Source organism: Delphinapterus leucas, chromosome 9, assembly GCF_059928025.1.
Source record: "Delphinapterus leucas isolate spDelLeu-1000000601 "Yukka" chromosome 9, BTC_Dleu_Yukka2, whole genome shotgun sequence".
NCBI lineage: Eukaryota > Metazoa > Chordata > Mammalia > Artiodactyla > Monodontidae > Delphinapterus > Delphinapterus leucas.
In genome coordinates this window covers 103,946,700-103,970,574 of record NC_143137.1, presented here as the reverse complement: position 1 = coordinate 103,970,574, position 23,875 = coordinate 103,946,700, and the positions used below count along the sequence as shown (strand labels likewise).

Sequence of the window (23,875 nt, the reverse complement as noted above, 5' to 3'; positions counted from 1 at the left end):
ATGTACAAAAAGTATGTATATATTCACTTTCACCAGTGGAACTACTGAGCCTCAGAAATTACTTCCCTAGGATTCACCGGATACACTACAGGAAGCTGACATTCTGTGTCTTTTTTTTTTTTTTTTAATTTTTACTGGGGTATAATTGATTTGCAATGTTGTTAGTTTCAGGTGTACAGCAAAGTGAATCAGTTATGCATGCACATATATCCACTCTTTTTTAGATTCTTTTCCCATATAGGTCATTACAGAGTATTGAATAGAGTTCCCTGTGCTATACAGCAGGTTCTTATTAGTTATCTATTTTATGTATAGTAGTGTGTATGCATCAATCCCAGTCTCCCAAGTTATCCCTACCCCCCTTACACCCTGGTAACCATAAGTTTGTTTTCTATGTCTGTGGGTCTATTTCTGTTTTGTAAATAAGTTAATTTCTACCCTTTTTTTGGATTCCACATATAAGTGATATATGTGGTATTTGTCTTTCTCTGTCTGACTTACTTCACTTAGTATGATAATATCTAGGTCCATCCATGTTGCTGAAAAGGGTATTATTTCATTCCTTTTTATGGTTGAGTAACATTCCGTGGTATATACGTACCACATCTTCTTCATTACGCCACTGAGCTGCTACACATCATGGCTGTTACCCCATCAGTTTCTGTGGTGACTGAAAACCTTGCAGGAGGTATCCTGCAAGCCTATAGTGTGAATCACGACAGCATTTTAAATGTTAGCTGCTTTCTATTTTTTTTAAACATCAGTTGTGTCCATGAGACGAAATAGCTAAATTTCACATTGGCTGTCCTTCAGACCTATTCTACACCCTATAATAATTTTGAATTTTCCAGTGTTATATATTCTGAGTCTAATTCTTTTGACTAGTTGGCCAAACTAAAATATGTTTCAAAACTAAATTTGGTTTTAAAATATATTTCTTTAACTTATTGCATTGAAGAATTAAATGAGTTGATCTATTTCAACCAAAAACAAAAAAGAAAGAAAAAAGAGGAGAGAATACATAAAATATTCCATGTACTGTGACAAAGACTTGGCCCTCACGTAGCTTGCAAACCTGCAGGGCCGGTGAGCTCTGCTCACCAACAATGATAATATAGAGCAGCGTGGAGTGAGTCTCCTGAGCAGTGAGCTTAGTGCTTTTGATCTCAGTTGTACAGAGAGGTCACTTTCACCCACGAGACTTGAAGGCTGTGATGTTTTAGCTGAGTCCTGAGGAAGGGTTCGTTGGTTATGATTCTTCCATAATTTCTGCAAGGAAATTATTGCTATTAAACGTGGCAATTCTAAAAATTTTCAAGAAAGAACATGAGGATAAACCCAACTGAAAATATCCTACTGGCATAAAATTTTATTTCTCCTTTGAAATGTACATCTGAATTTTGGAATGTTTTATGAAACATTCTTGCTAAAGAATAAAATGTATTCTTCTGGGTCATTCTTCAAGGATAGTAAAGAGCAGTCTGGCAGCATTTTAAAAATTTGTTGTAGAACATACCATTTAACTTAAGTAAATTTGGGAGCATGCCATTCTACCTCATCTTGCTGTTAATTAGTGTTTTTAAGGAAAGGAAATTGAATGGATTATGTAAAAGAATTGGACATTAACTGTACTTCCCCAAATTGGCCACTAGAGGGCCTCCGAGGTTGCAAAGTTTCTTCTTTGGATGAGGTTTCATTTTTTAACAGAATCTTAACCTTTTAACACAAAGAAAGGTTTTCCATTTTTATTATGAAGTATTGATACAAAATGTATAGTGTCATATGTAACATATAAAGCAAAATAACAAGGAAATGCCTGTGCATCCCGGGCCTAGCTAAGGACATAGTACTGTATCTTTTAAGCCACCTGTATATTCCTCCCAACCTCATCTCCTTGGTCTCCTTCCCCAACCCAGAAGTCATCACATCAGACTTTGTGCTTATCCTTTGCTTGCTTTGCTTGATAGTTTGGCTACATATACTTGAATCTCTAAACAAAATGTTATGTCCTTTCCACAGTACCACACTGAGCAAAGTATAGAAGAATGCATACAACATGACATCATTTGCATAAGGTCCAAAACCCAGAAACACGTCAACTTACTTTGTGCCCAGTAGAGTACCATCCTATTCAAAAGCAAATATGACTCTTCCTTTGTTTCCTCATCTTAAACTTTCTTAAAGGGAAATACGTTTATGAGATCATCTTTAAGGTTCTCATAACCTGTGACAATTAATGACAGGAGCTGTACTTGCCCCGACTCCTTCAGTGGAAGCCGCATTGCAGACAGAGTCAAGGCTACTGCCTCTTGGGTGCAGGTGGTTGGAATCACCAATTTCCCCAAAGGGTAAATGTTTTCAAATTTTCCTCATTCGTTGATTTTGTATTCTGGCCACCATCTCATTTGACATGCCCAATGTATTGGTGGTGATTATACTAATAGTTATTTTTTTATTTTTATTTTTTTGCGGTACACGGGCCTCTCACTGTTGTGGCCTCTCCCATTGTGGAGCACAGGCTCCGGACGCGCAGGCTCAGCGGTCATGGCTCACGGGCCCAGCCGCTCCGCGGCATGTGGGATCTTCCTGGACCGGGGCACGAACCCGTGTCCCCTGCATCGGCAGGCAGACTCTCAACCACTGCGCCACCAGGGAAGCCCTATACTAATAGTTTTAAAAATAACTTTTAAAGCTGTAGAACTGAATCTGATCATTATAGAAAAAAGTACAGGAAAAATTAATAACAATAAAAACATAACTAAACTTTTACACAGAAACATAGGCATTATTAATATTTTGACATATTTCCATCTGTCATCCTGAATCTTGTATCTGTATATTTATATAGCTATGATCATACTACATATATAATTTTTACTACCTTAACATTGCAACATCATCATGGGTACATGTTATTACGAACTCATCATGATTTTTTATTGGTGTAGATGTACTGTCATTGACTAGTTCACTTAGGTTACATATGTAAATTCTTTCCATTTTTTGCTATGATAAATAATGCTGTCAAACACTCTTTAAGTGAATCTTCTTCTAATTTGGAGTTATTTACTTAAGGGAGACTCCTTGAAATGGATTATGAGGTTAAAATATATAAACATTTTTAAGCATGTTACAAAATCATTTCCTGGAAGTATTATAAAAATTTACAGTGGAACCAGAGTTTATGTGCAATGTGTATGCACACACACCTTCAATGCTAGCCTTAAAGCTCACCAAATAGCATATTCTTTTCCTTCCAAATGTGTTTATTATAAAAACAATTCAAATATGTTTGTCAAAAGTGGAATACCTCTTTCATTTTCAGGGCCAGTGTTGAAAAGTGATACATGTTTTAGACTTTACCGCCAAACGTGCATGAATTTCTGCCTGTAGGTAGCTGCATGTCGCTGTGTGTGCATGCGAGTGTGGGGCGGTGTTGGGTTGACAGGTGCAATGGACATTTTCCCAGGCTCTATGCAGGGCTTTGAAAATCTTTTTAATGGCTGCATGATATTCCACTACAAGCTATATCATAGTTTACGTAGGCCAAGTAGTTACTAAAATCTTTCCTATCGTTAAAAAAATACAGCAGTAAACATCCTCCACATATATCTTTGCACAGTTTTATGCATCCATTTCTGTAGAACAAATCCTTAAGAGCAGAATTGTTGCATGAGTTTTCTCATTAAAATTAATAAAATATTTTCTGATTTGGTAGTGATGGGCCAGTTATTAAAAGATATTTAGTTAAGGAACTCAAGACATTAATTCAGTTTCCACTGAGGTTCCTAACTTCTAACTTGGGCCTAGCTTAGGAACTAGAATCCACGATATCCATTGGCTTCAACAGTTCTTGAAGCTCAGGCACTGAGTAGAAATTACACACACACAAAAAAAAGGTAAAAAGTCAATCCTCACTCATAATCTGTGTCAAGCAAACAAGGTAAGACTAACGTAGGGAGCCCCCCCATTTTTTTCCCAATCTGTTTTTTCAGCCTACTCTTAAATACTAGAGCCATATTCTTTGCAAGAGCTTATTATAAAATGAGATGGAAGAGAAGTTTGTTTTCAGTTAGTAATTATTTTGTGGCCCACATTGTTTGAAAATGCCTAGCATTCAGGAGTCATCAGTGCGAAGTGCCTGACTATAGAATGATATGTAACAGCAGATCTGTGCAGACTCGGGATCCAAAAGCATGGAACCTTGCCCTTTCCTAAGAAAAGGGAGAGTGTTTTTCTTTTGCCATGGACCATGTGGGCTCTCACGTATGTGCATCTCAGCTGGTCCAGCCCCTCCCTTTACCAACGAGGAGGACGCTGGGGCTCGAGCAGGAGAGAGGCACGTCCAGGTGACAGAGCAGAGGCTGCGCCCTCCGACCCCATACCCGGTGCTTTCCAGACACTGTTTGCCATTTGGTTTCCCAAACCAGCCTGACGCCTCCACCATTCTGTCTTCCACTAAATCATAATCTTTTATTTCAAGACTTCACCCAGTTTCGTATTCACTGTGCCTTTACCTCTGTTGTCTCTCTGATGAAGCATTTGCAAATCATGAGTAATTGTCCAAAGTGACCTCCAGGCACCCCTGGGCCAAGGCCTGAGATGGAAGAAGGGGCCGCCCTGCCCGTCCCCGGGTGCGCTGCACCTTTAACAAAATCTGACCACAAGGCAGGTTCAAGACGGGCTATGAATAGCAGTTCCTTACACTAGCCCACACTTCTGCCTTTTCTGAGAACTTTCACATCGACTCTCTCATTTGTTTTTCAAAGCAGTGTGATGAAGCCAGAGGTGCGGGAATAAGTTCTCTCCCCACTTTACAGATGGGGAGGTTGAAGCAGAGTAAATTATGTAAGAGCCCCAGGTACTCATTCCATGAGCGGTTAGGAGAACAGCCCCTCAGTCCCCAGGGCAGCCTCTGGCCAGTGAGCGCTTCCTGGGCGTCAGCCCTGCTCTGATGGGGCTGTCGGCTCCTTTCTGTGTCCCCTCCCGGATGCCAGAGGGGAGGGTTCCCTGAGAACAGAGGGAGAAGAACATCCTCTAGAGTGTGGTGGCGGTAGGAGTGACACTAATTCCTGAGCAGGTCCTGGGGATCTTACCACATCTTACCGCATTCAGGGAGGCACAGCCCAGTGGCCAGCGTGACTCTGGTCTTATCTAGATTTCTCACACAACGGTCAGCAAAACCAGTCACAGTTCCCAGACCCTCCTTCCCCTCAGCCTTCCCAGGCCTGCCAGCTTCTCTGTCCACACGTGCACTAGGCCAGCACTTGGCCCAGCTAACCCGGCCCCCCGCCCCTGCAAGGGAGCTGCACATCCCCCCACCCCTGACTTAGGCAGAGGTGGCTCAGAAAGCTCCCATCCTGTGTCCAGGATCACAGGGCTGGCGGGGGCAGCCCTGAAGGCCGATGCCAGCCCTGGGACAGTCTGAGCCCGCTCCTCCCTCTGCGTCCCTCTCCCACCCTCCGGCTCTTACTGTGCGTCAGCGATCTTTGCCCCACTTGGATTCTGTAAACCTCTAGTCGTGCATTTAACAACTTTACTGCTTAGCGTGAAAGCTGTCAGGCGTCAGGCCTGTTTGAGTTCTTCTCGATCTGTACTTGACACAGAATAGCTCTCAATGAACGAGGGCCCAAGTGGCTTGAACGTGCACTACACCCATACCCTGAACGACGCCGACCACCCTGACCCAGCACAGCTCTCCCGGCGCGGCTGGCAGTCTGGGTGTCAGGGCCTTCTGGGTCGGGTCAGTCCCGCCACCTGCCAGCTCGCTTGTCTCTGGGCACATGACTTAGACTTTTTCTGAGGCCCCAGTGCCTGCATCTATGAAATGGGCATGATACCAGGACCAGCGACCCAGAGTGTTGGGAGATTAAACCAGTCAACTCACGTTAAGTGTCATAAAGGGCGCACACTCAGTGAGGACTCGTCAGGCCTGTGGTACAGGGAGAGAACGTGTGCGCACTGGAATTCTAATCCACGTATGCATGACCTATAGTCTACATATAACGCGGTTTTCTCCATGTTTTCCTTATGTTCTATTTAGCTTTTCATTACACACCATCTGGGCTCCCTCGTTCTAACTGATTTACCGAAGTTCCTTATATTTCTCAAGTTATTTAATTTCTATTTTATTATGCTTTGCTGAGCAAAACCAATTAGCTGTAAAGCTAGGCAACAATTTATTCAAATTTACCCATTAGTGAACCGACTCTAGGCTTACTGTGGGAACTGGGCACCAAAGAAGGCGTCCAACAGACTATGGAGCAAAGGCAAACATGAAGACTTCGCTTGTCTTTAAATGGTTTCCTGTTTCTCTCGCTTTCCTTAAATGGGGGAGTGGGTTTGAACGTACAACTGCTCTGGAAATTCTCTTAGAGCCTGTACATTTCCGTGTCTCTAATATCTTTGTTTCTTCCATCTGAAAGACCGTGTCACCCATCAGCCACAGGTCTGCAGAGTGTCCCCCAGAGACTATTCTCCTCTTGATATAAGGTCAACACGTTGCCCTGAAGACGGAAAAAAGTCCCCCTGTGATGTCCCTGCCAAAGGGTTAAATGGAATAGATTTTAGAAGCAGCGTGGGTGAGGACTTTCGTTTTCAAATATGTGACAGTTTATTATGCAGCTGAATTCATTTCTCAGGCCTAAGCAGCTTATCTTTAATTCAGTCCACTCGTGCATGGGTGTTATTTTTAGATATGATGTAATATAATATCATTATTATAACGTAATGCATAGTACCGTTTAACGTCAATAACCTGTATGCCACAAGGCACATATAGTGGGGTGATGTTTTATATCAAGGCCTTCTTGTGATTGACACATCACTTGCTTCCACCTTTGACTTCTTAACTGCTCTGATGGAAGGTTATGACTTCAGAGGCATTTTCATTCTGCAGGTGTTTTAAGGGCAGCGGAAAAAACCTCTCACGCAGAGGAAGGGGATTTCCTTTGTAACATGCATGGAAGCTTTAATGAATGTTTGGGGAGAGACACAACACATGAATGATTTTGCCCCATTTTTTGTTACCTCTGTGACATACAGCTGCAATTCTTTAAGAAAATTCCAGGAAACCCTTAAGGGCCCTGCCTAGAATTGGACAGCAGTGGTTTACTCACCCAGGTCCCTGCAACAAGCCCGAAACAGAGACTTCCAAACCTGGCTGCCCACGGGAGTTATCTGGAGAGATTAAAAACCCCAATTCCCAGGTTACACGGCTTGCCAATTAAATCCGAATGTCTGGGGGTAGGAGTAAGGCATCAGTACCTTTTAAAAATCCCCGTGAGTCGTCAGGACGCAGCAGCGTTTGGAAACCACTGTCTGTCTTCACCTCTCTCGGGCTGCCTGTCCTGGACGAACTGCATTCCTCGCCTGCCAGGCTCCTATTTTGTACGGTTCTTATTTCTTTAAAATCTTACATGCTCGATTAATTGAGCACCTACTAAGTGCTAAAGACTTGCCAGTTGCTTTCACCTTCACTGAATCCCTTTGACCCCCAGGGTGCTGGGAGGCCACGTGCACCCTCGGGCTGCAGCTGGCCGAGACAAGGGCAGGGCAGGCCTGGCTCCCTGATTTTCCTGGCCTCACAAGATCCACTAACTTGCACGGCTTACTCTTCTGTTGCCCTTGATGTGCTTGCCCTTCACTTTGTCAGCATCGGGGTCCCCTGCTTTATTGCCTGCAAGCCAGCAAGTCGTAGACTGATGCGCTTGGAAGAGACACAGGATTTTACTGGTGCAATTCTTACCTGATACGTCATTTCCCGTAACGTGCTGATGCCAGGGGCACATCATCGGTGCCCAGAAGGACACCAGAGGACCTGCCTGCCCACAGACACAAGTAGAATCTGGCCTCCCTCCTGCCCATGCCCTTGAGCTTGGTACTGTCGCCCCTCTCGTAGCTGAGGCCCAGATTTGAGCCCCTGCCCCTGAGCCCACCCCGTTCATTGCCCCGCCCTCCACTGTCTTCCTGTCCCTGACTCTGTACGCAGCACCCTCCCTGAAGCTCCGTATTTTGAAAATTCCTCCTGCGGTCAGTGCTGCTTGGAGGTTTCCTTGGCTTATTGGATGTGTGGAAAGCATGGGACGAAACCAGGAGACCCTCAGAGGAGCCGTCCCTCTGCCTTCCATGGGGGCTCGGTCCTCGCTGCTCTTTGCCTTGCGTCTGGGCCTCCATCGAGGATAAGGACCCTCGCCAGAGGAATGTCACGCTCCCAAGGAGGGGCCCTGGAGTGGCCGGGGCAAGCTGAGCCCTGGCCCTCTCCTGGCCATGGCAGCAAGAGGACCCTGAGAGCTGAACTTCACAGAGATGGGTGTTATTGGAGGGAGCCTTGTGATTTGCAGAGAGCGTGTGCTTGCTCTTTGAAAATAGTCTCAACCTCACATGTTTCCTCGCACCTGAGGGTGAGGCTGCATGTCTTAAGCGGCACTGGGACTGGGCCCACCTCTTCCTCAGGAAATAATCCATGGAAAGGGTTTTATATGCTGTAAAAATGGCAAAAACAATACTTATTATTCACACTTCTCTGAATTACCCACTAAAATATCTCTTTTGGATGTTTGCTTGCCGTTCTAGAGAGGGATTTTATACCCACACTGAAAAACCCTTCCAGACCTTCTTGTGTTTTTCTTTTACTCTCTCTCTCTCTGGAGGGGAAAAGGACCAGGGAAGCAGAGGAGTAAGTGGAATTGAGTTAAATTTGTGCAATTTCAGGAAATTATACGAAATCAGTACTTTAACGGTGGCAAGACATAAATATTATTTAAAAATCACAGCTGTGGGCTTCCCTGGTGGCGCAGTGGTTGAGAGTCCGCCTGCTGATGCAGGGGACATGGGTTCATGTCCCGGTCCGGGAATATCCCACATGCCGCGGAGCGGCTGGGCCCGTGAGCCATGGCCGCTGAGCCTGCGCGTCCAGAGCCTGTCCGCAATGGGAGAGGCCACAGCAGTGAGAGGCCCGCGTATCAAAAAAAGAAAAAAATCACAGTTGTGACTGATATTGGAGTTGGTGTCACAGAGCTCCGTGTGGGACCCAGGTCCACTCTTTGGTAAGGAAAACCTGTCGTCCTTCATTAGAAAACAGAGCTCAACTGTGAATCATGTATGTAAAACGCATGCAAATTGAAACAGTAGAAAAACATGGACCTGAAGTAAGTTTCTTTAGTCCTAGAGCAGGGCTGTCATCTGCACATCTCTGGCCCCTGCCCACACGCTTTCCTGTCTGGCAGCCAGATTTCCAGACCTGACGTGGGACAAAACCTTTAGACTGCGTCCTCCTTTGTGTTTTCATAGCTGGGTGCTGGTGACCGTGACTATTTCACAGATTGTTATTTTCCTTTCCTTTCTTGCCCTCTTTCCTTTAGCTCTGCAAATATTCCAGGATACACTGGTAAGGTTCATTTCACAGCCACCCATCCAGCAAATTCTCATCATCCATCAACGACCCCCTCGCCCGATTCAGGAGTGCACCAGTAAGTATGAGTCCTATTACTCAGTGCGCTCAGATACGCGGTGGGGAGGTGTCCTATTGATGATTAGCCCCTTAAAGAGCCATTCGGCACTAAGAGTAAATTTACGTTGTTTAAAAAATAGGGTGTCGAGTCCAAAAAGACAGAAGAGTCCATTCCCCACTGTTGCTGCTCAAAGGAGCATATTGAGATATTTAATGCATCTTAGGTGGATGGCATCTTTGCCTCTTGGGCTCAGCTCTGCATACACATCACCCTTCTGCATTGTCCTCAGAACACGCATGGAACACGCTGCACGGGACACGTCTTCACTTCTTGTGACTAGCCACCTTAGTTTTCACGAAAGACAACATTCGGTTGAAAGCCATATATATTTTTAAACACTGTTTTGCAAATTGAAAACAGGAGACATCTGATGGGGGTTTAGCGCAGACCCTGTGTGTTGAAGCTGCCAGTGAGAAGCAACGCATTATTGCTCATTACACCTCAAATTTGAAAGCATCTTATGGACGTCCTGGCCTTGCAAATAAGATAACACAGCTCTGAAGATGCAAATGCGGGGTCCAGAGGCTGGCCCCGTGCCAGTAAATACGCTCTCGTGGTGGGTCGGGGGGTGTGCATCTGGGAGGGGGACCGATGCAGCCCCCCGCCTCCATTGGTGCCTTTTCTCCTTTTTGGTGGAGAATCCACTCATTCCTGAAACATTCTTTGAGCACCCACCCTGGGCCAGGCACTGCTGAAGGCTCTATGCTCACCGAGTTGAGCGGGAAATCTCCAGGCTCTCAGGAACCTACGTTCTGGCGTGAAAGACAGAAGCAAAGAGGCATACAAGTATCTGAAGACATGAATTAAAGCGATTTTGGACAGAGACACATGCTGTGCAGAAGAAAAGGCAGGGTGACGTCGGAGAGAGAGCCTGGGCAGGGACCCAGGAAGCTGGGCGGTCAGGGGGGCTGGTGGGTGCTGACCTGCAGGCAGAGTCCGAGCTCCTGCCCTGATGGGCTTCCTGATCATCCCGAGAGGCAGGATATGGCGGGGCCTCGTGGACCTCGGCCCGCGGTTCATACATCAGTTCACTAGTCATACACTCATGTGCGTGTGGTTCATTCAACAAACGTTGTGTCAACAAATGTTTACAGTGCCAGGAATTCACAAGAGTTAGACCCAGTTTGCAAGGAGCTCCCAGTCTAGCGGTGAGCGAGGGATAAACAGTTACCCTGGAGGATGCCCAGTGTCTTCATAGTGACAGTCACTTAACAGCTGAGGGCTTCTGGGACGCTGCCCTGTAAGGACTGACTGGCCTCATCAACCCTGTGACCGTGTGAGGAAGGTCTCTTGTCTTCCCATTTGACAGGTAAGGAAACTGAGGCTCCAGGCCAGCAGGGCGCCTGTGTGGGTGCAGCGAAGACTTCACGAAGGGAGGAGGTGGTCCACGCCGTGATTCTCGGGGCAGTGGGCTTCGTCTCACAGATACTCGAGGGCAGGCCTCTGCCTGCCCCAGGCAGCCCTCATCGCGCAGCCGTGGGGTCTTAGGGAGGCAGCTCTCAGGTCTCCACCCGCCTCAGTGTGAACTGTGTGTAGAGAGCCGCGTGGTAAGGGCAGTGACCACAAGGCGACGGGGCGCATCGTCAACTGAGCTTAGCTCGGACAGTTTGCCAACTGGCCGGCATCTCTGGGCCACCCGATGGGAAACATTTTCAAGAAGGTCATTGGCTTTCTAGGCTGGTGTTTTGCATTCAGTCCGTTTTCTCTCAAGACACATTGTCAAACATCACACAAATTCCAAAGGAAGGGCTGGTAGAAATTTAGACACAGTGTTTTACTTCCTCTGAAGGACCTAAAGAAACAACGTAAAAATTAAATGCATCCTTATATCTGTCGTTTAGACTTATTGCCCAGAAAAGCCAGGGTAACGCCCTGCGTCTGGGCAATTCACGATCGAGGAGAGAGCAAACTCGAGGATACTTTTTCTGGCAAATGCAGCCGGTTCTCACCCGTCGCTGTTTCTGTCCACAGCCCATCCTCTCACCCCAAATCTCTCAGACCTCATCCCCGACAGCCTTGTGGTCTGGCGTGTTTCTGCAGCCACGTGAGCTAGCGGTCCAAAGTCCCTAATATATTTCAGAGGAATCTTTATTCCTACGTGGGAAACTAGCCTCCACCGTTACTACTCCTGTTCCTACTGTGGTCACTGTTGCTACTTGAGGAAAGAGCCTGAGTCTTTAGGCCATTTGGGGTAATGGCCACAGCAGCAGACTCAGGCTGGTTGCTGACCCCTGGCAGCCCCACACTCACCCCACACATACTGCACACACAGCTGTCACCTGCTGTCCCAGAGTGGGGCCCAAGGACCCGTGGAGCTGTCTTCTCTGGGGTTCTCATTCTCAGGGTGCACACCGGCTCTGGAAACACAGACAGTGTCACCCACTGGGTGACACGAAATGACAGACTCGTGTTGGGCTGGGAGCCCGATCACCCCTGCGTCCCCCAAACAAGGGCTCCTGACGTGGCAGCGGGGCTCTGTGGTGAGAAGGCACAGGGGGGTGTGTAGATTTTTAACAGCACTCTGCTGACACAGGCCGGCGGCCTGCAGCAGGGCGGCCAGTGGTCTGCACCTGTCCTGGCCCCTGTGATCAGAAAAAGTCAGGTCTTTGAGGTTCTCCATGGTGAGGTAGTGCCTCTGCTTTTTTGTGACACTACACTTAATGTGTTTTTGTTGTTTTCTCTTCGCTAAAAGCTTCCAGCGGCCGTGAGAGTCTGAGTCTCTGTCTGTTGAGTATCACGAGCCCTTAGTAAGCTGATGCCCTCCAGGCGCTCTTTGTTTCTCCCGCTGTTCCTGAGAAGCCGCCTGCCCAGGGCCTGCCCTGACGGCTTCCCCTTGCGGCTCTCCTTCTGTGGAAAGCTGGCTCCGCCCCGTGGTGGCAGCAGCCCTCCACCTTCCCCATCAGAGGGCTGCCCTGCTGCTCCCCAGGCCCCCCGCCTACCTGCTCCGGTGGACCACCAGCCCCGTGTCCTCCCCCCACTTCAGAATCGCTACTCCCACCACTACTCCTGTTTCCTTTCCTCCCGGAAAGACGAGCTCCCACTTGCCTCAAAGGTTCTTCCTTCCCTGTGAGTTCCAGCTCCCCTTCAGCCCTGTTCCCTCGCTGCTGGCTGGCCAGGCCCAGGGCCTCCCTACATCAGACCTTCCCCTCGAGTAGCCAGCCTGCCCTCCCTCGCAGCTCCACGCCCCCCCAGCCCTCTCCCTCCTCCAGCTCATGGCTCTCCTCTCGCAGTCACATGAAGAGCTCCCACAGGACAACCAGGGGAAGGACTGAGGGCCCCTCTTCCCGCCCAGGGCAAGAATGGCGCACTTGCGGTAGAGTTTGTGGCCGATGGGCTGCAGTGGTGGTTGAGTGGGGTTGAGTGGCTTAGGCCTTGAATGTCAATGCCAAGGGAGGGAGGGCCGTGCGGTCCCCATAACACATGCTGAGGGTGGTGTGCAGGACACCAGCAGTGCCCTAGGATGGGTACTGCTGAGAGGAGATGCAAAGGAGCAGGGAAGGGATTATGGGACAGGGGTTCAAGGCGGGGAGACGGGGGTGCAGGAGATGGGTCAGAGGGATGCTGTGAGTCTCCAGGTCTGAAGGTAGGGTGTCCACTCCTGTCTGCATCACTCAGCTCAGTGTTTCCTGTGCATCCCTCACACCAGAATTCAACCTTCGCAGAAGGAGGAGTTCTCATTTCAACAGCCTTTTTTCACAATGTCAGAAAAAACTATTGTTACTTCATGATAATCGCAGTGTAAAAACAGGGCGCTTGAGATTCATTTGCCGTGTCCTCTATAACTTCTGCCACATACGAGCATCGCGGTGTGTGTGTGTGTGATTCAAGTAGCAGCAGATTCATGGGAGAACCGCTACAGGCTGTGTGCAGTTGTTCAAGAGAGATGGCATGACCCAGGTCCATGCTGACGTGGACACCTCTGGACACAAAAGGTGTTTGGAAAGCATCATTTACATACATAGTATTCTACATTTTCACGGTTATTTCCTTCCTTTTAATTCTCACCAGAAACTTGGTAGGGCATCATTTCCATTGGAGAGATGAGCAGACTAAGGTGTGGGTTGAGAGCATCATGAGGGAGCCACCAGGTTACCCCACCTGCAGGGTGAAGCCAGCGCTCAGCCCTGCACATGGCCCCTCCCGCCTCTGCCCTTGTCTCCCTCTCCCCCTCCCAGCCCTGCCCACATGCTCCATGCCCTCCCACCTTCCTGTCTCCCTGAACTCTGACCTTTGCACCAGCTGGCCTTTACTGTGACCCTCCTGATTCCTCCCTGACATAGACACTGGGTGGATGTCCTTCCCCAACCCAGAAAGGTGACCTTGCCTCTGGGTGCCCTCACACCCTGAGCCCACCCCCACGGAGGCTTTGTGTGGTAGCCCTGGGTTATTCAGCTGCCCCTCTGCAGCCTCACCTCCTTTTGTCTGTATTTTCTGTATTCTTAGCACCTACTGTAATTCTAGGCACAAAGTAGATTTTCAATCAATGAAACTCATGGCAATATAATGCATAGAATGCAATCAATGAACTGAATGCAAATAAATGAAATAAAGGAAACAATACACACAAGGACTAACCACTTTCTTTCTGTTCTGTGCTTCTCCTCTCCCTCTCCCTGCCCCCCCGCACCCCGACGTGTGTATCATTAGTTGGAGGATAGATGAGGTTATATGCTTTTATTTTATTTTATGTGTCTTTTTTCCCCTCCATTCTCTTACAGCATCTTACGGAGAGAAATGGCAGTTGACCTCTTCCATCACCAGGGGCCACTGTCTAGAATGGTCACAACTGCGAAACCCTACAACCCCTTCAATAAGAAGGAAAAGGAAACTGTAGGCTACTGAAAGGGACCTGCCCTGAGTGACACCTGAGCCTTGGGGAGGCACCATGCACAGTACAATGGGGAAATAAAAGAAATCAAATAAAGCATGTTCCCAGTGTGTCTGTACAAGTTGGACAAGGTTTGGTGGTGCCACCATTCCAGGATGGCAGCCAAGGTCTTCTGGAAGCCCCCAGCTGCAGAGGTGTTATTTTAGAATATTCCTCTTTAGAGTTGGAATGCCAGGCTACCTAGAGGTCTGGGGTTCATGTGGGGAATTCTAACTGTGGAGCCTAGATCACAGATTCTATGATCACAGATTACCCAGTCCAAGGCCCGTATGCTGTCGATGAGAAAACTGAATATGAAGAGAGAAAGGGGCATTCTTTTCACACAGAGTGTATCGCATGGGGACAGCGCCTGTGATACAGAAGATAGAAGCCGGCCTTTGCCTGGCTCCAGTGTTTCTCTTCCTGAGAGACAAGAGCACCCCAGGCTCCATGAGGGTCTGAGGCAGGAGTGCCCCCACATAACCACATTAGGGTCAGCGTGTGGCCTGGCTGGGCCGTGACCAAGTGGAGCTCCAGCTCCAGAACCTCTCAGGCATGGATGCGGGCTGTGTGGGATCCCTCCATCCTCCCACACGTGGTTATATTTGTATCCACACGTCTGTAGATCCCTTTAGCTTGCATAAACCTTAGCACATTTTTTTTTCTTTTTTTGCGTTACATGGGCCTCTCACTGCTGTGGCCTCTCCCGTTGTGGAGCACAGGCTCCGGACGCGCAGGCTCAGCGGCCACGGCTCACGGGCCCAGCCGCTCCGCGGCATGTGGGATCTTCCCGGACCGGGGCACGAACCCGTGTCCCCTGCTTCAGCAGGCGGACTCTCAACCACTGCGCCACCAGGGAAGCCCAATCTTAGCACATTTTATCCACAGCCCCACAGCAGGCGTTTTTCAAATCTCTTGCTATTTTATGAATAAGCAGACTGAGGCTAGGAGAAGGGAAATACCGATCGAAGGTCGCACGCTCATAATTAGCAGAAATAGAACTAGAACCCAGGCTTTCCGGATTTAGAACCTTGGCCACTCCATTTCTCAGCACACTGAATAACCTTCCCTGAGTTATTAAAAAACAAACAAACAGAGACATAATGACCTCTCCTTCTCCCAAGAGATTCAGAATGAGCTAGGGATCCCACAGAACTCCAAACAGATGTGTGAATCACCTGGGGTAGTTTGGCCCTACCTTCCCATGGGAAGGGCAGAATCACCTGTTTTGGCTTGGGAATCATCTGTTACCTGAGCTGACACCTCTACAGACCTAGACGCTGACTGCAGACCCTCCCTGCACACTGCTTTTCTGCCAGGATGCACAAGAAGGCAGGCGTCCGCCCTCCATCCATCCTGCGGAGCTGACTTGCCCTCACAGGAAAGGAATGGCTTCACCTGAACCCGATCGTGCAGTGTAATTATCTTCAGAAAGAGCAACTCTATCAAAAAATCGGGCTACAACAAAAATCTTCATCTCTGCAAGATTCTCACCCAAACACGGATGGGAAGGATGAGCCCTGTCCAGGGGGTAGATGAATTCAGAGACCTGAGATCACATTTGCGGTAAACATCCCTGGCAGGTCACTTTGTCAGGAGGAGTTGTTGCTCCAAATCCGAGGCACCTGTTTATCGTTCTGGGCCTTTCTATGGCAGGGTACCAGCAGCACCCGATCCTAACACCCTGCAGCCTGTGATAACTGTTTCCATCCTCCACGGTGCAGATCCCTGGGCACCCATCAGAGCACCAAGCACCTCCAAAGTTGCTTCTAGAAGGATGCTGGCTTGGTCCACAGCATCCCCAGACCACATCCAGAAAAGAGATGGCAGCTCTCCATTTTCACAACAACTGGCTCAGACTTTTCACCTGTGAAGCTCAAATGCAAACCCTGCTCACCACAGATCCAGAGTCCAAGGCCAACATAGCAACACCAGTGTCCGTGGCCCTTACCTCCAAGTGCAAGTTGTATGACTTGGGTTTCCATGGTCAGCAGTTCAACTGAAAACCATAAAAATCAAGGAAGATAGCTTCAGGGATTTGCATCTGCTCTCCAGGTTCTGAATTCTGGTCTTGGATTACTCTGACGCTTGCCCGCCGCTGCTGTCCCCAAGCCCAGTCCTCCCTACAGTGTTACTGCCTCAGCTTTCATTTATCACCAGGGATGACGCAGACACAGAGAACCTCTGCAGCTTTTGTAAAACATAGGTGGAAGAGAGTGTCGGAAATTATTAAAGAGTTCACTTGGAAGAGAAAATGCACACGAACGAGCTTATTCTAGCAAATAAATATATTGCAATGTAATATTGTAAAAACATTACACAAGTGTAACACTATGAAAAATATGACAGTCATGGGAGAGCAGAAGAGAGAATCTAGAAGTGGACAGATAAATAAATTATTTTAAACCCCTGAGCCCAGGACAGATTTTTTTCAATAGATGATATAGTGACAACTATTTGGAAACAAAACAGAAAGGAAGATCCAGGTCTCACCCATAGAACAAAAGAAAACTGCTCCTGGAATACAGCTTTAAATGGATAATTTACAGCCTTCGACAGGTGACCTCGAAATACAGGGGAACTGGTTTATAACATGTGGATAATGGAAAATTTTTTCCAAAGAGGCCGCTGAAGCCAGAAATCATGAAGAAAAAAATAAACTTTTAATATTAAAAAATACCACCAAAAAATTTTAAGACAAACCTGTTGGGAAAATATGTCAGACAGAAGATTCATATCCTCATTCTAAAAACAGACAATGATAAAAAAGATATATATTATACCAATAGACATAAGACAAGGGATATTAACAAATACATTCAAAGCAAGAAATATAAGTGGCCAATAAATAAATGTTGGAGTGTTAGAGAAATAACAGTAGTATTTCCCTTTTCACCCATGGTCGGCGCTCGTGGGAAGAGGTCCGTACCTTTACCTTCCACTAGTCGGTCTTGACATTGCTAACACCTTTCCAGAGGGCATTTGGCAAAATGTTTCAAGAGCTTTTCCAAGTGGCATAAGTTCAGACTTAGCAATTTCACTTTTAGGGTTTTGTCAAGCAAATAATTTCACCAGTGAGCAAATATGTTTTACAAAGGAGTTGAAGGTACAGCGTTTCATGACTGAGAAATTAGAAACAACTCAATGCTCAACAAGAGAAAATTTAATAAGCTGCTGTCCATGAATATACCAAAATACAATACATGCATTAAAAGATGATGGGGCTCTCTATGTATTTATTATCACGGAAAGATATACATGCAATTATTGGTAAGTGCAAAAAGCAGAATTTACAACAGTATATTTAATTATCTTAATTTTATATATGAACATATAGAATAATGTGGGAAAATGTAAAAAAAAAGTTAATAGTTTTAATTCTGTATTTTATACTGCTACTAGAGTAGACGTGTATTTCTTTAAAGCTGGAAAATTTGCAAAGTCATATAAAGACAATATCCTTAAAACTTCAAAGCCCCCCTTATAAAGGAAACTACCCCCCAAATGTCTTTTATGAATTGAGTACCAGGAAAACGTTTGTCCCTCTCGAAGAACTGGTGTCTGAGTGTGAGGGTTATGTAAGCCATCCGCCTCAATCTTTTCTAAAATTTGATGATTTGTAATCTACACAGGAGTGAAATTACACTTCCTGTAAATGGAAAACGCTAAAATGGGAAGTGCTTCCATTTCCCCATGCCTGCCAGGAAGCTCAAAGCGTATTAAGTAAAGAAATTAGCTTAGAAACCCGAACAGACCTGAACCAGGCGCCCGGTTCAACAGGGGTGCTCCACAGGCCTCTGGAGGCCTCTGGCACATGCCCAAGTCGGGGACCACTGATTCTGCGGGGCAGTGTACCTGTTTTCCCCTCCTTTCACATGGTTTCAGATTTTTCTGTTTCTACTGTTAAGAGCCTTGTACTCTTAGGAGATGCCTTCACCCTTGAGGAAACTGATAAGATACAGATTACATTAAATTTTTAATGTTTCTCCATTAGTGTTTCATGCAAAATAATGAAGCACTGGCTAAGGAAGGAAAAACCCAAGCTGGCACTGAGTGGTAAAAACTGTCCCAATTGCCTTTTGTTGGGAGCAATCTCCAGCCCTGCTGGTCCTGCCTGAATCAGGTTGGTGGCGGGAGAGGGTCAAATCACCCAGCAGCAGGAATAACCTGATGACCCAGGACTATTTTCTAATAAATGAGAACATTCTATGGTAGGCCCATTTACTCCCCTTAGTCTAGGGTAGACGGGATTGTTTTAATCTCCGGGAATCAAAGAGTTCTGCTTTGTGATCTATAAACTGCTAAAAATATAAAAGGCAAAGAAGAAAATGCAAAATAACTACAATTAACTGAGGAGCAGGTAGGTTTCTCTGCAAAATACATTTTCAGGATTGATTTTTTTAAACATCTGCTTTGAAGACAGAGTTTTCTATCACTATCTCATTTAAAGCCTGGGAGGCAAGGAGGCATTCTGGCTACAAGCGTGGGTTTCAGGATCAGCCTGAATGGGATCTAAATCCCGCACTGTCCTGGTGAGCTGCTTCGCGGCTCTGAGCCACACTTCGGAGAGGGAAAGAACATAATATATTTCCATATTCATAGGAATATAGAAATAGTATTATGATTACAATCAGAAACATGGGTATGACAGTGGCCACAACAGTACTGAGAGCCTCGTTCCCTGAGATAGCGTGGAAGGTGGCTACCCTTGTCCGGTGCACATTCGTCGTTCAGCAAATATCCCAAGAAGAAACAATGTGTGAGATGCCTGGGGTTCAGGAGTTGCGGGTCCTTGTCCAGCGTTCACGCTGGCGAACAAACAGGAGCCGTAGAAAATGTAAAAACACGTTGATTGTGCCAAGGAGGCTACAGACAATAGCGATGTGCTCATCTCTCAGCTCACACACGTACACAGATTATATGGGGATATATGTATATGTACAGCTGATTGACTTTGTTATAAAGCAGAAACTAACACACACAGTATAAAGCAATTATACTCCAATAAAGATGTTAAAAAAATAAAATAAAAGTAAATCCTTAGGGCTTCCCTGGTGGCACAGTGGTTGAGAGTCCACCTGCCGATGCAGGGGACACGGGTTCGTGCCCTGGTCCGGGAAGATCCCACATGCTGCGAGGCGGCTGGGCCCGTGAGCCATGGCCTCTGGGCCTGTGCATCTGGAGCCTGTGCTCTGCAACAGGAGAGGCCACAACAGTGAGAGGCCCGTGTACCACAGATAAATAAATAAATAAATAAATAAATCCTTAGTGTTGTAAATTGAGCAATCTTTCTTCAAAAAACTACGCTGCATTTTTCAAAGTAAAAATATTTCCTATCTTAAGATAGGTGTACTTGTATATACGCATACACACAAATACACTTAATGGATCATCCAGTGGAACTAATTATATATCTTTGCCATAAAAGGCCTTGGTTTACCCAAATTAATGCTGTTCTGGAAAATGGGAATAAATTATATTGGCTTTGGGGAAGGGTGGTAACAATTGCTAATCCGTAAAAGTACTGGGCATCCAGTAGGCGCACAATATCTTTTTTATAAACTTTTGTGAAAAGGCGATATCTGGACGCCCTGATTTTTGGTGTTTTTTTCTGACTTTGAGTCACAATCAGTCCTTCTGTGTTCTATCCAAATGGTTCACACACTGCACTGTGGTTTTATTTGTTGTGCTGGTATTTTCTTATTATGGTTGGTTTTGAATACACTCACAATTACTGTCATCAAGGCAGTTCCCATCTCACCCCCCTACAATGTAGGTTCCTCACACCCGGGTGCAAATTGACATGAAAGGCCACTCCCGCGCAGCATTCATGCTGATGGCAGGTGCACAGGAAGAGCACCGCCCTCACAGGGCACCCACCCAGCGTGGGTTTCAGGCAAACCTCACTGCTGCAAGCTTGTAAACTGTAATGCAAACAGCTTTACATCCTTGCATTCCCACTTTGGAAATAAAGTGCTAACGTGTTGCATAAATCAATTTTTCCAGCGCTGGCTGACTGCTTTTATGTGTCTTCTGTGGGCAGGACCAGGAGGTAGCAGACAGAGCAGACTTCGCAACGTGCCCTGGTTTGGGGTGGGGGGTGTTGGTGGGAAGGAGGGCAGGCAGGTGCGGGTCCCAGGGGGCTGTTGGGTGTTGGTGGGGAGACCCCTGGGGATCTGTGCAGAGGATAGGGCAAGTCGGGCCCACCCAGTGCCAAGCACAGCCCTGGGCTCCCAGGCAGGATTGTGAGTGTCAGGGCAGGTCTGGGGGGCGGCGGGTGGCAGGGTTGATGTGCAGTATTGAAGCAGAGTCTAGAAGAAACCCACTCAGATAGCTAGATGGGGAGACCTGAACAGCAACCCCGTGGCCTAGTATCGGTAGATCTGATATTTCAAACCCATCTCAGCAGCATTTCACGGTTTAGGGACACCCTCTCTATCCTCAACTAGTTTCCTAGGAGGACAAATGCAACAGCAAGTCTTCCCTGAGAGGGTCACTGAAAGTCACAGTGTTTTGAGCAGGGTGTCCTGGGGTGGGGGAACCCTTACTGAGATGTCTGCAAGCCCACTGCAGACTCTAGTCCAACACGGAAACTAGACCAAGACCCCAAGGTCACCGTTATTTTGGACGCTGCAGTGGAGGACCCTGGATTCTAGAGACATTGTGGCCGTTGGTTTCCCTCCACTCCTGTGACTTGGGTTCCACTTACAGGGATTCACGTCCCCCTCAGCTGAGCTCTGCTGGTGGCATGGACACAGTGGCTCAACCGCCTGGACCCACCAGTAAGGAGGTTCACGCAAACTAAATCCAGGTCTCAAGGGCAGGTTCAGCCCTAGGAGGTGCTGACGGCCGTGACCAACACTGATGCAGAAGGAGGGGCTTGTGGCTGCGCCCTGGGGGCACAGCTGCCAGTGCACTCTGACCCACGTCTTCTCTCCCACATATTCTGTCATCCAGGTACTGACCAAATGTGTAATCCTTTAAAAACTCAAGTAAATCCCCTAAGATGTAACATGGAGCTGCTGTATAAAGCACTGCGGCACATCAAAAGATGGATGGGTCTGAATCACGCCTGCAAAATATTGGAATCTATCTATCTATCCATCTATCTATCATCTATCTATATCAATCAATCAATCAATCTATCTATCTATCATCTATCTATATCTATCTATCATATATCTATCATCTATCTATATCTATCTATCATCTATCTATATCAATCAATGTATCTATCTATCATCTATCTATATCTATCTATCTATCATATATCTATCATCTATCTATATCTATCATCTATCTATCTCTTGATCTATCTATCTGTCTGATAACATCTGTCTATAATTATTCTATTTGAACTTTTCAAGTCCCCTTGAGTTTCTTTTCCCTTTGGGAAAAGAGTTCTCTCTCCTAATTTATCAAACTAAGGTCAGTAATATGCACTTTAGGTTATCGGTGTTCTTGCTTTTGCTATTTAAAAGAATATGTCTCAACTGCCATCTCGTAAAGGTCACAGAAATCTTAATGTACTTCTAAAACCAGGGGACCAAAAGGCTCAGCTTTCAACACATGTTAAAGTGGGGTGATGCAAATTGCAGAAAATCAGTGGCCTGTGTCTCTCTAAGAATTATTTAATGATGAACTTACCAGCTGAAAAATAAAAGGGTCTCTCTAGAGTCAGCAGGGAAATTCACAAGGGGCTTTCAAAGAGACCTTTTGAAAACAGCAGGAGGACAGGGAAGTAGGTCCACACGCCCTGAATGATCGAGACCTGACCCAAGGCACTGTGGGGACAGAGCAAACCAGGTCCCCAGAGGGACGTGTGTGTCTTTGAGTCAGTGTGTCTGTGTGCAGAGGAAGGCCCTGCAGGGTGCACGGCGGGATGGTGGTTGTTGGGATGTTCCTGAGGGGCCTTCTGGTGGAAAACACCCCGCTACGTGTGATTCCTTTCAGCAGACTCAGATGGGGCTCCTGGTCGCCCAAGGAGGTCTGGCCACTGCCTGTTTGGGGCACAGAACATTGGAGGTGCCCTCTGGCCTCTGTAGTTGGAGGCAGGGGTCTTCAGAGGCCGATGAGGGAGGCTCTGCCTGGCCTGCGAGTGGCACAGCCGGGTGCCAGGCTGCCCCTCAAGAGGACCCCCTGGGGCTCAGGGGTGGAGGCCACCATGCCGGGGAGGTGACAGCACCCGATATTTCTGCAAAGCCCAGGGACCTTTGCAGAACCTGTACCCTATTCTGCTTAAAAGATGAGGTTAGTGAAGGCGGGGCACAGTGTTTGTGTTGGCTGCAGTTTGTTCACCGTTCCTTTGAATTCTTCATTGTTTGCCCTTCTGGGTGCCTGGAGTGGGCACCTGAGAGAAGGTGCTTTTCTTCAGAAAGCCTCAACCCCCTTCAATCACAGTGACCGCACCCTTTCCTTCCCCACAGGCCCCACCAAGAGGTAACACTTTGCATCAGAAGCACCTCTTGTGAGCGACTTTTCACTTCCTGCCTGAGAAGAAAGCAGTGGGTCTGAACTGGAGGGGGTCCAGGAGAAACAGGAGGACAGAGCTTCCCTGGGGTCCAGAGCAGGGCTGGGGACCCCAGATTTCCAACTCAGCTCCTCCTGGGGCCCCTGAATGTGAGAGCAGGGCATTTGCTTCCTCTAGGTCAAAGTTTTCTCCTAAATCTGAATGCTGAGTTTTCTAACTTTCTAAATTGACACGGGTATCCCGTGAAGACCTATCCCCTTGAGAAGGAGCAGTGGGCTCCATGAACCCCTCCCTCACAGCTGACTCACTGGCCCAGGTCAAAGTCTGCATTTCCCCAGGGCAGGCAGGGTGCGTGGGGAGGAGTGGTAAGACTGCACAGCACCTGCCTTGATTTGTCCTAAGAAATTTATGTCCTCAGTACTCACAGTTCTTATTAGGAAAATGCTGGCTGGTTGAGGGTGTTAACGGAGAGAACATATGTAAGTAACTGGTGCATTAGCGACGTTCAGTAATATTAACTATTATTATTATTATTAAAAATAACGCTCCTCTGAAACAGACCTTGGCTTCCCTTCTTGGGGTGGATGCACTGTTCACGTAACAACCAGCCCTTCTCCCACCACTAACCGTGTCCTGTGTTCTCCGAGCCTGCTCGGTCTCTGCAATCCCAGCGAGCTGGTGAGTCCACGACTCACCACGTGCTGAAGCCGGAAGCTGAGAGTCACCTGACATCCAGTTTGGATCCTACTTTCTCTCGCTTTTGCTACAGCTCTCAAATAAGCTCTCTTATTTCTGTCTGCTAATATTGCCTTACTTAGGTTTTGTACGTATTGTAATATATTAGAGCAATTATCTCATTGTCTTGATAGGATCTGTTTACGTATTTTCCTTTTCCATTCCTTGAAGTCTGGACCTGTGTTTTATTTATCTAGGTATCAACCAGGTCCTATACCTAGCCAGGTGCTTATTAGATACTTTAAAATATCTGTGTAATAGTGGATGGATAGATGGATGGATGGATGGATG

At 47.0% G+C, this 23,875-nt stretch overlaps 1 protein-coding gene across 1 annotated transcript in view; it reads left to right on the top strand.

Moving 5' to 3' along the window:
• Positions 1-14,563, top strand: part of SPMIP7 (sperm microtubule inner protein 7) — a 56,532-nt gene extending 41,969 nt beyond the window's left edge. The window contains exons 8-9 of the mRNA XM_030761507.2: positions 9,363-9,470; positions 14,231-14,563. Of these exons, the coding sequence (XP_030617367.2) occupies positions 9,363-9,470; positions 14,231-14,354 (232 nt within the window). The 3' untranslated portion in view covers positions 14,355-14,563. The remainder of the gene's footprint in view (positions 1-9,362; positions 9,471-14,230) is intronic.
• Positions 14,564-23,875: the final 9,312 nt, after the last annotated feature.